Source organism: Rosa rugosa, chromosome 6, assembly GCF_958449725.1.
Source record: "Rosa rugosa chromosome 6, drRosRugo1.1, whole genome shotgun sequence".
Lineage (NCBI taxonomy): Eukaryota > Viridiplantae > Streptophyta > Magnoliopsida > Rosales > Rosaceae > Rosa > Rosa rugosa.
The window spans coordinates 21,744,029-21,760,418 of record NC_084825.1 but is presented as its reverse complement, the minus strand read 5'-3'; the positions used below and the strand labels follow the sequence as shown (position 1 = coordinate 21,760,418).

Genomic DNA, 16,390 nt, shown 5'->3' with positions numbered 1-16,390 from the left:
AAGGATGTGGGTTTTTCCTAGCTAACTCAGGATGTGTTTAGCTTTATTAAACCCTAATTCTAACGACAAAATTGTTGTGTTTGGTTTGACTCTAAGGATGCTAGCTAGACCCCTGTGCAACTTAATTGATTGTTTGTGATAAATCATTATGATTGATGTGTGCAGTAGAGTTGTTTATGGTTTTGAAAATAGTATTGGGTGACCAAGGTTCGATCCTTGGTGTTGTTGTTGGTTAAACAAAAAGAAAAGAAAACATGCACACCATCTTATTGATTTAATATTACAAAAAGGAAATTGGAACTACGCTATACTAAGCCTAATTGGTAGCTCCGGATGGGTTGAGGCTGAGCTCAAGAGAAACGTTAGAGCCACTGTTGTAACCGCCTGAGCCACCAGAATAGTAACCAAATGCGCTACCTTCCTCAGAAGTAGTCTTCGGGTTACCAAAGACGTCCTCGCCGTGCACGGGGAACAGAGGAAGAGTTTCAACCTCCTGGTGATCTCCTCCTCGTTGTTGCAGGGATGTTTGTCCTCCTGTTGTGCCAAAAGAGTTGTACTGGTATTAGTGTTGAAGTGTGAGGAAGAATATGAAACAAAATTTAAATCAAGAAATCCTTCATTACCAGTAGAATAGGTGGAACCAAAGTTGAGATCAATGGATCTACCATCATCAGTAGAACTAGTGGACCCAAAATTGATGTCAATGGATCCACCAGCTGGCCCAAAATTGATGTCGATGGATCCACCAGCACCAGTAGAACCAGTGGACCCAAAATTGAGATCAATGGATCCACCAGTACCAGGAGAACTAGTTCCCATGGGCACTTGAGCAGCCTGATTGCACCTCTTCATCTGCTTCTCTCGAGCCCTGACATTCTGGAACCAAAAATAAATGTTCTTGCCCTCAACCTGTCCATACTGTTGCAGCTGGAGACAGATCTCGTGAATCTGCTCTGTAGTTGGGGTCTTAACTCCCTTGTCGTAGTAAAGATCCCTGAGGATCCTTATTTGATCTGGAGTAGGAACCCACCTGGCACGGCTTCGCCAGAAATCTGTGTTGGCACTACTCCCGGCTGCTTGGTTGTTTCCTCCATCCTCGATTTGTTGCTGGGTTTGTAGCTCCATTAGTTGCAGAGTTCGTGGTTCCATGGTGATGAGTTGAGAGGAAGTGTAAATTGAAGAACGAAGTTGTTGAGTGTTTGTGGGAGATTGACCTTAGAAGGATTAAGGTCGATGAAGGGGTATTGGAGATCTGAAAGTTCAGAGGAAAGAAGAGATCGAATCTTCAAATGGAAGAAAAGATCTGAGAGAGAAGGATTGAAGATTTGAGAGTGAAAAAACCTGGGGATTTGAGAAGAGAAAGGCTGAAGAGTTGAGAGAGAAAGGCTTGAGCTCGGAAGAAAATTTCTTTTCCTTTGGAGTGAACAGTCGCGTCTCCAGAATGCACCTATTTATAGAACAAGGTGAGCAGATCTCCACCGTTGGATGAACGATCTCAGAATTTGAATCCACGCGTTGGATTAAAGTCGCCCCGAAACCCGGAAAAGCTGTTGGCGCGTGTTGAGCGTGTAAGGGGACCGAGGGAATCTCGAGGCGCTGTGGCAGACAGCTGTAGCCGAAAGCAGATTTGACTGCCGTAAATCACGGAAGGGATAAGCCGTGACACAAGTGGGCCGTACTTGGGCCTGTCTCGGATCAAGGCATCACTGTAGCTGTGGGTGGAGGCCTGATGGGCCGAGTTTCAGAAACAGTTTTGGATGAGTTGGGCCGGATTTCTGAAACAGTTTTGGATGAGTTGGGCCGGATTTCTGTAACAGTTTTGGATACGTTGGGCTGGGTTTCTGCAACAGTCTTGGATGTTTTGGGCCGAATTGTTGAAACAGTTGAAACAGTTGGTTTAAATAAAAGGATTGGTATGAATAATAACGTGAGCAGCCGTGCTCGAGTGGTTGAGTGTAAAGTTCGTGTACAAGAGGTCTGAGGTTCGAACCTCGCCTCTCGTTTATTTTTATTATGTTCGTTTATGACATAATAAGTATAAAATTTGTACACATTTTATTAAGCACAACTTGTGCTCCAGTGGTTGGGAGCGAGGCATTGGTTTAAAGGGTCGGGAGTTCGAGACTTGCCTCCTGATATATTTTATTTATGTTCGCTTAGGACATAATAAATATAACGCGTGTGCTTCTATTAATGAAAGCAGCTCTTGCTTCAGTGGTTGGGAGAGAAGCATTGGTTTAGGGGGTCTGGAGTTCGAACCTTACCTCCTACAAATATTTTTGGATCCCGTATATGCTTGATATACGGACGCATATACGGTTTGTACGGTATGCATACGTATATATGGTCTGTACGGTATGCATACGTATATACAGTTGTACGGTATACATACATATATACGGTCTGTACGGTATGCATACGTATATACGGTATGTACAATTTCATACCGTAGTCGAGCTGAAAGTTGGTGGGCCGATTGGTAGGCCCAAATAGTAAGCCCAATTGTTCGGCCGAATGGTAGGCCCAAATGTTAAACCCAACTTGTTTCGGGCCGGTTCGAAATGTGAATGGTTCGGTTTCTTCGGCCCAATTGGCCAGCCCTAATGCTTAGCCAAGGATTGAGCAAGCCCAAGTCATCGTCACTGGGTGACATATTTTATTGGCGTGCTTTTGGGGATGATTTGTTTTGAGTGATGCTAATTGAGTAGCGAAACGCTTTGTGGGAGTGTTTACTGTGCTTGTATGCCAGTACAGGGTGAAGATCTATGTGAGGATCTATGAGATAATCTCTGTGAAGATCTAAGTGATGATCTATGTGATGATCCATGTGATGATTTTGTGTAATTGATGTGGAGTGATGTTGAGCAGTTGTGTTGTGAGTTTACGTTTGTGATGAAAGGATTTAGTGGCCATAGGAATGTATTTTTATACAAAGGGCTGAGGCTTTGTAGATTACTACAGATTTGGAAAAGATGGAGATTCTATAGTTAGAGTCTGACATGAGAGTGAAGTATCCACAGCTCTTTGTGGAATTGGGTGCTTGAATTTCGGGACGAAATTCGTTTAAGGGGGGTAGATTGTAATAACCGGATTTTTTATAATTAATCAAAAGCAAGGAACATGATCATTTCATTCTTTACCTTTCATGATGATTGTCGATTAGAGCACTATGAATTGTTGCCGACACTCGATCGACCGACAGCAGAAACTTAATTCCTTTCCTCTCTATTTCTCTCTCGTTCTCTCTCTCGTTTCCTCTCGTCACAGTCGAAGAAACAAAACAGAGCTTTGTTCATCGTGCTGCACCGTCCACCACAGACCACCAAACAACCTCAGACCACCTTCCACGGCTTCGCCTCGACCTTGCGCAGCTACCGGAGGTAACCTTGCGCGGCGGCACGGCCGGCAGCGACGGCGGCGACCCCGAGTCCGGTTTAGCTCGTTTTCGTTCCAAACTCGATATCTCGAGCTACAGAGCACCATTTCACTTGATTCTTGGCTCATTGAGCTCGCCTCATCTTCCTATACAAGCACCAAGAAGGATCGGAACTGGATTGAACGTTTTCACGTTCGTCGGAGCTCGACCCGTGCGGATCGAACAACCAACCTTCGGATCAAGATATCTCGAGCTATACACGATCGTTTCTTGTGATTCTTGGCTTGTTGAGTTCATAAGGAAGTTCTGAACAATTCTCTAGAAGGAATCGAAGCCTGAAATTGAAGTTTTGACGTCGAAATCAAGCCTTGCCGGATTCTGCAAAATTCTGGAATTTTTCCGACCACCGAAGCTTTCGATCGGTATATCTCGAGCTACAGACCATATTTTTCTGTGATTCTTGAACCAGTGAGTTCTTCTTGAGTTTCTTAACAACTCTTCAGAAGGAATCGAAGCCTTAAATTGACGTTTTTACGTCGAATTGGAGCTCGCCGTTTTCTGCAGTTTCTCGCCGGTTTCTGGAAAATTCCGGCCACCTTCATACTGTTCAAGGTAATTTTCGACCCCTTCCGGTCATTTTCAGACTTCGTGCTAGTTATGAAAGTTGTTAAGCATGATGAGAGGAAGAAGAGCAGCCCGGCCCCGACACCATTGGTGGTGGTCGGCGGCGGCTCTGCCACTAACTCCGGCGGCCCTTTCCGGCCACCTCCGGGGATCAAAAATATGGTTTCTGTACATTTTCAGATTCTATATTTCAATACGATCATTTTGATATATTATACGCAATTTTTGGATATCATATGATTAAGTTATGAATTTTTACGTTTCGATCGATTTCGATCGTTTGATTCGTAATATGTGAAGTTAGGACCGTCAGATGGACTTGTAGTTTTGTTATGATGATCTTATGACTGTCCCAGTGGCTTTGTGTGGTCATGGGCGAAGATCCGACCGTTGGATCTTCGTATAATTGAGAAATAGTGATTCGGAAGGCGATTCGTGAGAATCCGACCGTCAGATTTTCATATAATTTTGTGGAGATGTTTGTAAGGATGATTCGAGAAGATCTGACCGTTGGATCTTCGTGATAATATTGGAGGATGATCCTAAGGGCGATCCGTGAGGATCCGACCGTTGGATCATCATATAATTTCGATCCGACCGTTGGATTTCTGTATATGTGTGGTTTATGAATGATTGCTAAGTTAAGATCGTGTTTGACTAGGTGGTTGATGGATTGATTGGTGAACGATTTCGGATCGTTGTTTTGAGCTGTTAAGAAGACGCAGCGGGAATTTAGAGGTGAGTAAACCTCACGTGGTTCATATTACGAACCGAGTACCTTTAATTACTTTATTTTCTGTAGTAATTGTGTGAAAATATTTATGGAATAAATATTTGTTTTAAATCATATGGACTTGATCAACTACGGTCCATAGGTAAGTAAAATGATTTAATTATACAAAATGAATTTCATGATTTTCTTGTGTGAACTATAGTTGGTATTAGTGGTCATTCCTGAGTGGGTGATTACGTATATATATATATATTTACGTGATTATATGTGGAATGGTGTGACATTGAAGAGTGTGGAATTGTGATGATTTATTTATTATGGTTTGAAATTTGACTTATCATATTTATATGTGATGATCATGATTGATGAGTTCTTGTTAATATTCATGATTTACATTGGAGTATGTATAGAGTTGGAGAATGTAGGATTCTGAGGACGAGGTGTCCGAAGTTTGACGGTTATGGATAACCGGAGTGTTTGTGTACTGAGGACGGGGATGTCCAAAGTGCGACGGTTTATTATTAACCGAAGTTGTGTACTGAGGACGGGGATGTCCAAAGTGCGACGGTTTATTATTAACCGAAGTTGTGTACCGAGGACGGGGATGTCCAAAGTGCGACGGTTTATTATTAACCGAAGTATATGGTGCTGAGGATGGGGATGTCCAAAGCGCGACGGTTATAGTGTTAACCGAAGTATTTTTGCCGTTGCTTGACCCTAGGCCAAGGTGTCAGAGGTAACGAGGCAGTTAGAGCTCTAACGTGTTATTGGGATGGACCAGAGTGGTGTTATGTGGGTTGGGTGTTTGCAGGACCAGTGTGGTGTATTGTGATTTGAGGATTGTGAAAATGTATTCCTTGTGGTTTTCCATGAGTGGTTTGATGTCTCCTTGCAGACGTAATACTGTTGAATTTTACTTGAATTGTAATTTAATAAATCAACAGTTCTTTCTTGTTTACTCATACTGGCTGTAAAAAGCTTACCGGGTTTTGTGTTGTTGCAACTCCCGGTACACTATTCAAATTGTGTAGCGGGTAATCCTACAGGACAGGAGAACCAGGACGGTGATCGTGCGGTTAGAGCAATGGTTATAGTTTTACAGCAATTGTAATAGTGAGGCGAGTTAAGCTCATTTGAGCATTACAATTTGATTTGGTGGGAGTGTGCTGTAATAAATAACTTGAGGATTTGGGTTATTGTAAATTTGAGAGTTGTGAAGTGTGGTTGTTTGTGAGAAAAAAATTCAGGATGTTAGTTGTAATTTGTTATTATTCATGTTTCGGATTTGAATTGATTATTCAAAATTCGGGGCGTGACAATTTTACACCTCAAATTGTTTATCTAATTTGATCACATGTCATTCAAAACAGTTTTTTTTTTTTTTATCAACCATGCAAACATCACACCATTTATATGACCAATGCTAAAGTTGATCATCATGGGGTGAACTTGTATCATCACAGTTTATGAAGAAATTGACAAATTAGTTTACTAATGGCTATGATTGATCATAATGGAGAGTGTAAAGGCATATATGATCAAATAACTTCGGAGGTACAAACAATTTTAGATGTAAATTTCAAAGAAGTAAAACGAATTTTACCATAAAGCCCGACCGAGAAGAATAGAATACCACCCTCCATTACAACAACTCAATTACTTAGCTCGTCTGTTAGGATCAGGTTAAGCCAATCCAGCGTCATCCTCCATCAATAGGTAGCAAACGGTGGTGAAAGAGTGGCCCTAGCCACACCATAAACAACCTTATTACACTCTCTAGGGACATAGCACCAATTATAACATTGTAAACAACTCAATAATAGTTTGCTTCAGCCACCAAGGCTTCGTCCGAGCTAAGGTCCTCCTGACAAGAACTGAGTGCTGCAAAGCGTCTCCTTCTATCTTCAGGTGTGTAATCACCGGCTTGGACACAAAACTTAACCCATTTAAAGCTGACATTTCACAAGTCGGAGTGGTTGAGCCTGCCCAGTTCCAATTGGCGCTGCGCCTCCAGTAAATGGGCTATAAATACCAAACTCAATATGGGCTAAAGACAGACTAGGTTTAATAGCATAACTGAAGGACAGAAGTGGGTCTCTAGGGTTTGCAATGGCATTAGTATTTAATTTTTTTTTTAAAAACCGCCGACCTCAAATCATCAAGCAATGGCAGATTTCCGCGCTAGTTCCTCACAATGGTCCTCAGAAACTCTTTACAGAGAGTAAGGTTTCCTGTATTTCTTTCCTAGTTTGGATTTCAGGGAACGGATGAGAAAGAGAAAGTATGAGTATCTAAAATTTGATTTACTCTTCTTGAAGCTGTCGAATATTGGTCAAGTTTTTCGAATATTGTGAAGAAGCGGTTAAGGTGATCCGCACGAAAGATGAAAAAGCCATTATTAACAAGATTTGCTCCCAAATTTCTTGGGAGTCATTGGACACCGAATTGAACTTCTTAGAAAGGGAATGGATATCAAAGAATAGGTATTTTTTTTTTTTTAATTTCTTTCAAAATAACTTGTTGAAACTTGAAAGACAAAAATTGGTCACTGATCTAGTTTTGTTTATATCATCCCCCTAGGACGAAGTTTGCTTATAATCAGTTGTCCAAGCTTAAGTGTCTTGAAATAGTTGATATGAAGGAGAAGGTTGCTGTTGAGATAGAAGAACAACGCGATCCTATTGTGTCGGATGTTGAGGTTATTCTAAAGGCGGAGCCTGACACTCTAATTGCAAAACTCAAAGAATTTCTTGGACTTTATAATAAGGTGGCATGGGTATGTAGTTTGCTCTTTACACTCGATGCTAGCTGCTTTATCTTTGTTCCACTGTAACTTAGTACTCTTGTAAACTGGATTGGATGTTTGTTTCACAGTTATATATTTTTCAATTACGAAGAAGGAGTTTGGTAACCTTTTACGGATACGTCTTTGGGAAACTATTTGGCAAAATGAAAATGCATTGGTATGATATGTTGATTAGTGATGAGATTGTCCCTGCCAATAGACGGTTGCTAGTATCGTCATATGGTTAGTGATGTCGTTGTTCGGTTGGTCGGTGAGGTTGTTGACCGTTTGTCATGGTCGCCAGTCATTCAGTGTGAGTTAGTGGGTAAGGTGTGTTGGTCTATAAGGTCGTCTTCACCAACAGACGGCCGGTAGTATTGTCGTTATGTTGGTCTGCAATGTCTCTCGGTGAGGTTGCTAGGTCCTTATAGTCTCTATTGAATGTAGGAAACTGCTATTGATCTGCTAGTTTTTGAATTCTGCTTTCAGGAAAATGAAATACAATCAGCTTGTTTGCCCAACTCAGTTATTGCTGCTGTCCAAACTATGGGATGTTTACCATTATCATATACTGGTTTGGTATTGAAGCACTTTGTTTACTTTTCAATTAGTATACTATTTGATTCACTTGATTGAGTTTTCTTTTCTTTCTTTTTTATAACATTCTTCTTGCTATCGTGTTTATAGTCCCTCAAAGAACTGTCGAAAGGTAAAGAGGCTGAAAAGGTTTCGGATTATCTTTTGCAGGCTAAGTGGCTCATCAATAGAATTCATTCTATTCACCGTATTGAAATTCCAAAAAAAGAGCTGTTAGAGAAGATATTTTCAGGTCATCTTGATGTTGTTAACAAAATTAAATGGAGATCAGAAGGCAGATAATTTTGTTTTTCTCTCATAAGTAGGGTTTGGGCTTTCCCCACTGACAGCATCTTCACAGCTTCACCATTTTCTTTTCTTTTCCAAATTTGGTTTGAAATTTTAATTTGAGTTTTCCAGTGCTGTCACCCTGATATTGCTTAACTCTTGGCTTCTAATGTAGGATAAAAACCAATTTGGAGTGAAGATTAGGGGTATTCTCATGGTTGTGAAATTTGATTGAACCAAATTTGGGGAATGTTTTGGAGGATGGAAGCTATGTTTTTGAGTATTTTTACCCAAATTTAAACTCAGGAAAAATTTGTGGGAGGAGTGTTAAATCTTCGTCAGAAGTACCTATTTGTTTGAGATTTAACGAATTATTAATAAGAGCATGATATGTTTTTGGAAGTATTACCCTTTTTTATCACTTTCAAAGTTTATGTATCTAACTGTTTGGTGGGAAAGCATCCAGACCCTACTCATGCAAAAAGAAAATAAAAAACTGTAATTTTCTGATCTTTAGTAGCTGAGCTATTATCTTAATCAATTATATTGTTAATAGGTGAAGTTGAAGAGTTACTACAATTATTCCAGAAAGTAGCTCCACAATGTATTTCTGAAAAGAAGATACAAAAGGAGTCCATCTTGAAGTGAGTCCTGCGTCCATTCACCTATGTTTCTGGCAGAACTATTTCTAATTATTTGGAAGATACGAATAACTTTTCTGGTTTCTGATATCTGCTGCAGCATTAATAGGAACTTCGATTCCAAATTGATACTTGAAAGGAGGTAGGGACAAATGACTGCTCATATTGCAATCAGTTGAATTTCAATGAACCATTGTGAAACGTGTGATTTCTTATGTTTCTTCTTGTAGTAAAAGTTTGGATTTTGAGACGCAACAGATGATTTCCAGCCTGCATACTTGGATTGAGTCAACAAGTCGTACTCAAATCACCCGAAAGGAGTTTATACAAAATATAACTTGGAGTGATCTCTATTCTGTACACAGAAGTAAGCCACACTGTACATTTTATAACTTGGACGATGTAGAATGCTTTTAACATAATATACTGATCTTTACTTTCTTCGCTTTGATAGGGAATGTTGAAGATCTTCTAGAATTGGTACTTTTGCTTGTCCCCACATGGATTTGGGAAGAAGTGAAAAATAATAAAGTAATCTATAGGTACGCTTTCTACTTGACTTGAGGTGAAACTATAAATATATATGTTTGACACTCAAAAATAATATAGTAATGTATAGCTACGCTTTCTGTTTAAATTGATGTGAAACTATAAATATATATCTTTGACATTCAAAACGTAAGATACATTTAACTCCTTGTAGGATTGTTGAAAAACATATCTGATGGAGCAAGCTTTTCTTCTTTTTGATATGATTCAAATTAACATGATCTTTTACAAGGAGAAAACATATATACGGAAGGGAAGGGAAAAGGAAGACAACAAAAGGTAAAAGGGGAACAGCAAAAGGAAAAAGGAGAAAGACAAAAGGTAAAAGTGAAAGGAAAAAGGAGAAGTGAAAGTGAAAGCAAAAGGAATAGTTCCTGTCCCTTTCACACTTCTTTTCTTCTTTTGTAGCTAAAGACTCATAATTATTTCCAATACTCCCCCTCAAGCTGGATCAAGGAGATTCATTGAGCCAAGCTTGCCAAGAATTCGATGGAACTGAGCAGTGGAGAGAGATTTGGTGAAAATATCAGCCAGCTGGTCATGACTTCGAGTGTAATGAGTATCAATAATTTTGGATTGAACTTGAGCTCGAATATAATGACAATCAACCTCGATGTGCTTGGTTCTTTCATGAAAGACTGGATTAGAAGCAATGTGCATTGCAGCTTGATTGTCACAGAAAAGGGACATTGGTTGACTAGTAGGGAACCCCAAATCAGAGAGGAGACCTTTTAGCCAACTAAGCTCGCAAGCAGTGGAGGCCATAGCTCGGTATTCAGCTTCTGCACTAGAACGAGCAACAACAATTTGCTTCTTGCTCTTCCAAGTAACCAGGTTACCACCAACAAATGTGCAGAAGCCAGTAGTGGATTTACGATCAAGGGAGTTACCTGCCCAATCAGCATCAGTGTATCCCATTATGTGAGTGTTTCCATTGTTTTTCATCAAAATGCCTCTACCAACAGAACCTTTGAGATAACGAAGGATTCGCTTTATAATGTGAAGATGAGCCAAAGTTGGAGCATGCATGAATTGGCTGACAATGCTTACAGCGTAAGCAATGTCAGGTCGAGTGATCGTGAGATAAATAAGCTTACCAACTAATCTTTGATAGGAAGTTAGATTAGAGAGAGGCTCACTCAATACATCAAGTTGCAGCTTACTATCAAGAGGAGTGCGAGCTGGTTTGCAATCCTTCATATCTGCATCTTGCAACAAATCAAGAACATACTTTCTTTGGTTAAGAAAGAGGCCTTTATGAGAAGTAGCCATTTCTATACCAAGAAAGTACTTAAGAATCCCCAAATCTTTGATAGCAAACCTGCTTCGAAGTGATTGTTTGAGCAACTCAATCTCTTCAACATTGTCACCTGTTACGATCAAATCATCAACATAGATAAGTACCAGCAGTTTGCTGGTTGAACCAATTCGAATGAACAATGAAGAATCTGCATTGCTTCTGTGGAAACCGACTTCTTCAAGTACCGAACTAAGTTTGGCATACCATGCACGTGGAGATTGTTTTAAGCCATAGATGGCTTTGTGAAGCTTGCACACTATATTAGGATCATGAGAATGAGAATGACCAGGAGGTAACTTCATATAGACCTCCTCTTCAAGATCACCATGTAAGAAAGCGTTCTTCACATCCATTTGGTAAAGAGGCCATGCATGATTAACTGCAACTGATAACAAAACTCTAACTGTGTTCATTTTAGCAACAGGAGCAAAAGTTTCCTTGTAATCTACCCCATAAGTTTGAGTAAAACCACGAGCCACTAAACGAGCTTTATGTCTCTCCACAGTGCCATCAGAGTGAAACTTGGTCTTGTAAATCCATCTGCAACCTACAGCCTTCTTCCCTTTTGGAATTCGAACAATACTCCAAGTATTATTATCATTGAGAGCTTGAAGTTCATCTGCCATAGCCTGCTTCCATTCAGCAAGATGATTGGCTTCCTCAAAACTTTGAGGTTCATGAGTATTATCAAGGACACTCAGAAATGCAGAATGAGCAGATGAAAAATTCTTATAAGAGATGAAGTGTGACATCGGGTACCTTGCATTGTAGGTTACATAGTCCTTGAGCTTTGATGGAGGACCTCGTTCTCGTGGAGGGTTTCTACGAAGAACAACTACAGGTGGAGCAGGAGGCTCGACAACATATTGCACATCATGAGGTTCGGCAACAGATTGCATATCAATCTCTGGATCAGAAAGAACAGCTGGAACTTCTTGAACTGGAACAGCAGGATTTATAGAAGGATTGCAATCCTCAACAATAGGGAGATTTGGACTTGGGAACAGATCAGATAGGAACTCCCCCTGTCCAGTATCACATGATTTCCTTGTGAAATAAGGAGTAACTTCATCAAATCTTACATCCCTGGAGACAATGAGTTTCCTAGTAGCAAGATTGTAGCATTTATACCCTTTTTGAGTAGATGAATATCCTAGGAAAACACATTTATCAGCTCTAGGATCAAGTTTATCACGTTGATGAGCTTGAATATGAACGAAGCATGTGCAGCCAAAGACTTTCAAGTGAGACAGATCAATCTTTCTACCTTTCAACACTTCAAGAGGAGATTTGAAAGCAAGCACTCTGCTAGGTAATCTATTGATGAGATATGTGGCAGTGAGAACACCTTGAGACCAAAATTTTTTGGGAACATTCATTTGAAACATAAGAGCTCTGGTTTTTTCAAGAATGTCTCGATTTTTCCTCTCGGCAATCCCATTCTGTTGAGGAGTACCAACACAGCTAGTTTGATGCACAATGCCTTGTGAGCTCAAGTATTGTGACATGTTATTGGACATATACTCAGAACCATTATCAGATCTTAAAATATGAACAGATGATGAAAATTGAGTGATGATAAGTTTATGAAAATCCTTAAAAACATCCACAACTTCACTTTTTAGTTTCAAAAGATACAACCAAGTAATTCTCGTAAAATCATCTACAAATGTTACAAAATACTTAAATCCATCATAGGACTCAAGAACTGGACCCCAAATGTCTGTATGCACGATTTCAAAGGGATTACTAGCCCTAGATGAAGAAGAAGTAAATGGTAATCTAGAGGATTTTGATAAATGGCAGACATCACATTGATTAGCTACTTTGTGCATATTTGGGAACAAAAAAGACAACACTTTCTCAGATGGATGAGCCAAACGTTGATGCCAAAGATGATGATCTTGAGCTAAATTTGAACTAGCTTGAAAAACCTTGGAGGCAAAGGAGTTTTTTGACAAATAATAAAGTCCATTCAAGAAAAAACCTTCACCAATCGTTTTCTTGGTGATGAGATCCTGAAATATAACATTATAAGGAGAGAAAATGACAAGACATTTTAAGGTATGTATAATTCTTCCAACAGACAGAAGTTGAAAAGGAAAGGAAGGAACATAAAGAGCAACTGAATCAATGAGACTGGAAAGTAATTTTAGTTTTCCTTTCCCTAAAACAGAAACACTTTGGCCATTTGCTACTGATACTTTAGAAGGGGTGGACAATTTTTCAAAATCATGCAAGTTTTTAAGCTTATTTGTCATGTGATCTGAAGCTCCTGAGTCTATAATCCAATAATCATCCACATCACAAACATTTAGAGCAGTTGAGAAGGATTTTAGAATACCTGAGGCTTCTTCATGTGGGACACAATCAGTTTCTGTAAGAAAGCCAGCAAATTTTCCAAGGAGTGGAGTGTGGCTTTCACTCCCAGTTATAGCTGATTCTTCTTTTTCACAATGCACCTGCCTCTTGTTGAGATAGGCAGCAAATTCATTAATCAAAGCAGCGGGATTGGAGGTGAAATTCATCATACTCCCAGTAGAAGAAGCATAGAGTCAGGCTTTGAATTCCTGCTCTGATACCATGTTGAAAAACATATCTGATGGAGCAAGCTTTTCTTCTTTTTGATATGATTCAAATTAACATGATCTTTTACAAGGAGAAAACATATATACGGAAGGGAAGGGAAAAGGAAGACAACAAAAGGTAAAAGGGGAACAGCAAAAGGAAAAAGGAGAAAGACAAAAGGTAAAAGTGAAAGGAAAAAGGAGAAGTGAAAGTGAAAGCAAAAGGAATAGTTCCTGTCCCTTTCACACTTCTTTTCTTCTTTTGTAGCTAAAGACTCATAATTATTTCCAATAAGGATTGATAGAGATATAACTCTTGAGTCAGTCTCCTGGATTGAAACAGCTTAAATTAGCAATGGAACAACTGGGTGCACCTGTATTGATTCGAAATAGAGCTGAGTGCCTGCAAGTTCTTAGAAACTCTTTACATATGTGATTAAGCGGTATGATTTTGGCTCATTTCTTAAAAATAATTCTTTTTGTTTGATTTTGTGATATTGTAGTTGCATGAAATGAGTGGTTTGATCTTGGCTTCTTTTCAAATTCTGCTTTGTTTCTTTTTTCTTTTCTGTTTTTTTTTGGTGCCAAATGTTCTTTTCACCAATCAGAGAACCACTATATCAGGTGGCTAAATATAGATATTGCCTGGACATCATATTCAGAGTTAGTTTCATTACTTCGGCATCATCACTGCCAGCAGGTAGACATGTTTGCACAGGCTTTCTTAAAGGTTGGGTATAGCATTAAACATAGGGATAAGCTCTGTCAGGAACCGCTAGACATGATGCATATTAGCCCTGAGCCTGGATTTATGTTGAGTCTTTGCTCTTGCCAGAATAGTTTCATCTTGTTGAAGAACCAAATTGTTGAGTAGCAATATTGTTCAATATGTAAATTGGCTGATCGGGTTAGCATTGAGCCTAGACATTTATGTTGAGAGTCTTTGCTCTTGCCAGAGTAGTTTCATCTTGTTAAAGCACCAAATGGTTGAGTTGCAACATTGTTCAATCCGTGAATCATCTGACCGTGTAGATAAAGTCTTAACAAGTGTATCATATTGCGAATATTTATCCCATAGACAAGGCCGATACACTTCAATACAGAATGTAGGCCAGATAGCTGTCCTCAAACCATCTTTCGTAATTATCATCATCTAATAAAACACAAGCAAGCTTTGACAAAAGTCACATATCATTAAGGATTTTTTATGTCATGAATTTCTGAATAAAAAAAGTGATTAAATATTGGTTATGATCGGCAATTTAGCTAGTAACCCTTTGTTCTGAAATAGTTGGTGAAAAGTAATGCTGTTGAACCTAGGTTTTTGGTTTTTGTTTCCTTAAATTTCCCCAACGACCTAAATATTCGTTATTTAAACCCTTATTAGTTCTTATGATGTCTTTTATTATCCAAAACAGAGGGAGGGGGGGAATTATTATTGTGCAATTCGTTTGCTCTGTACCTTACCCATATTCTGTTTGATTCCTTCCGTGTCTGCATGTTATTTACATATGAGTACTGCCTCTTGTAATACACTAGGGCTCGTTTGTTATGCGCAGTTAGGAGTGCTTAGGTGGGGCTGGCATAACTGAGGCAGGACACATCGTGCACCGCTCCATTTAGACAAGCGCTGTAAGTAAACCAAAAAGAAAAGAAAAAGAATTGAATGTCATTCACTCTCACTTGAGGATTATTGAATTCTCCTTGCCAGACTCAAAGAAGCCCCCCCCATCTCTCCCCATCTATTCTTGTTGTTTCTTGATCTATACATGCAGCTGGAACAGGGTTGGATCTTTTCATTTTGATGTCTGAATTAGTTATTTAAGATTCTGAGTGCAAAGAAGAGATGCAAACCAAAGTATTGGGGCATCCATATATGAAATAAACAAAAACATCTAATCCAAAGAAATTGACTTGAATTGATTCTGCTTGAATCCAATCAGTATATTTTATCTCTCATTTTTATGTTCTAATTTTCTCTGTAAAGTCTGGTCTATTGATTGATAAAGTTATTGGCAACGAATAGATGTTTCTTTTACCTTTTCTCCATTTTGGGCAGAAGGTAATTCATGTGTTGAAACATGAATGATCATCAATGGACTTGTATCAATTTTTTATATCTATCTAATCCGTGATGGTTATCTGTGATCATTTCTGTTTCTAGTAGTTTAATTAATCCTTCTCGATACCTTTGAGCACCAAAGTTAGGGCAGTCTTGCGTCCAACTTAAGGTAGGACAGAAGTGTCCGGGACAGTCCTTGAAGATAAGGAGGTCTTAGACACTCCAGCTTACCAAATGACCTAATGCTTGAAGTGGAAGATTTTGTTTTGTTACGTTGTGTTTAATGTATATGAATCAATAGTCTCTGTTGTTGATGGGTACAGTTGGTGATAATTTGGATCATGAATGCTGAATTATTGCCTCCAGTAGATGAACAAGGTTTTAACTATAGCATGGACCTAAACAACCATTGTAGAGACTAGTTTAAGCATTTTTGGGGTAGTTGAATCTGTAAGTTTTAAGCATCTTCCCAGAATCAGACTAAAGCTTTGAATTTGATCTTTGTTTTGAATTTTATTATAAAGTTTTGGCGGATTGCATGTATTAAGAGTTGATCGTTATTGTATTTTGGCTAAAATTGGATTAACATGTAGTTGCTTTTTATGTGATTAACATGACTTGGATTTGTTATTGTATTTTGGCTAAAATTGGATTAACATGTAGTTGCTTTTTATGTGATTAACATGACTTGGATTTTCCCAGGACTGCGCATCAGGGGCAAAAGAGATGTTGGAGTAACAGTCCGTGTTAAAATGACAATGGTGAATAAACTAAAGGCCAAGTACTAGTCTTGTTGATAAAGTTCATAAGAGAACATATCTGAAGTTGGGAGCAACATATTGTAATAACCGAGTTTTGTCTTCTTTAATCAAAGTGAAATTGTGGCAGA

General features: G+C 39.0%; 1 protein-coding gene across 5 annotated transcripts; it reads left to right on the top strand.

Annotated features, from left to right (window-relative positions):
* Window positions 1–6,811: 6,811 nt before the first annotated feature.
* LOC133716023 (uncharacterized) lies at window positions 6,812–16,390 on the top strand. 5 transcript variants are annotated; one of them, XM_062142754.1, is made up of 13 exons: window positions 6,812–6,954; window positions 7,052–7,216; window positions 7,314–7,500; window positions 8,008–8,097; window positions 8,206–8,347; window positions 8,939–9,026; window positions 9,124–9,165; window positions 9,254–9,390; window positions 9,478–9,565; window positions 13,736–13,882; window positions 14,064–14,139; window positions 14,999–15,071; window positions 16,204–16,390. In XM_062142754.1, the coding sequence occupies exons 1-10, from the start codon at window positions 6,899–6,901 to the stop codon at window positions 13,785–13,787; spliced, it is 1,047 nt and encodes a 348-aa protein (XP_061998738.1). In that variant the 5' UTR covers window positions 6,812–6,898; the 3' UTR covers window positions 13,788–13,882; window positions 14,064–14,139; window positions 14,999–15,071; window positions 16,204–16,390. The 5 variants fall into 5 exon arrangements, with proteins under 5 accessions (XP_061998738.1, XP_061998737.1, XP_061998734.1 ...); XM_062142753.1 differs by having other exon boundaries at window positions 14,048–14,139; XM_062142750.1 differs by lacking the exon at window positions 14,064–14,139.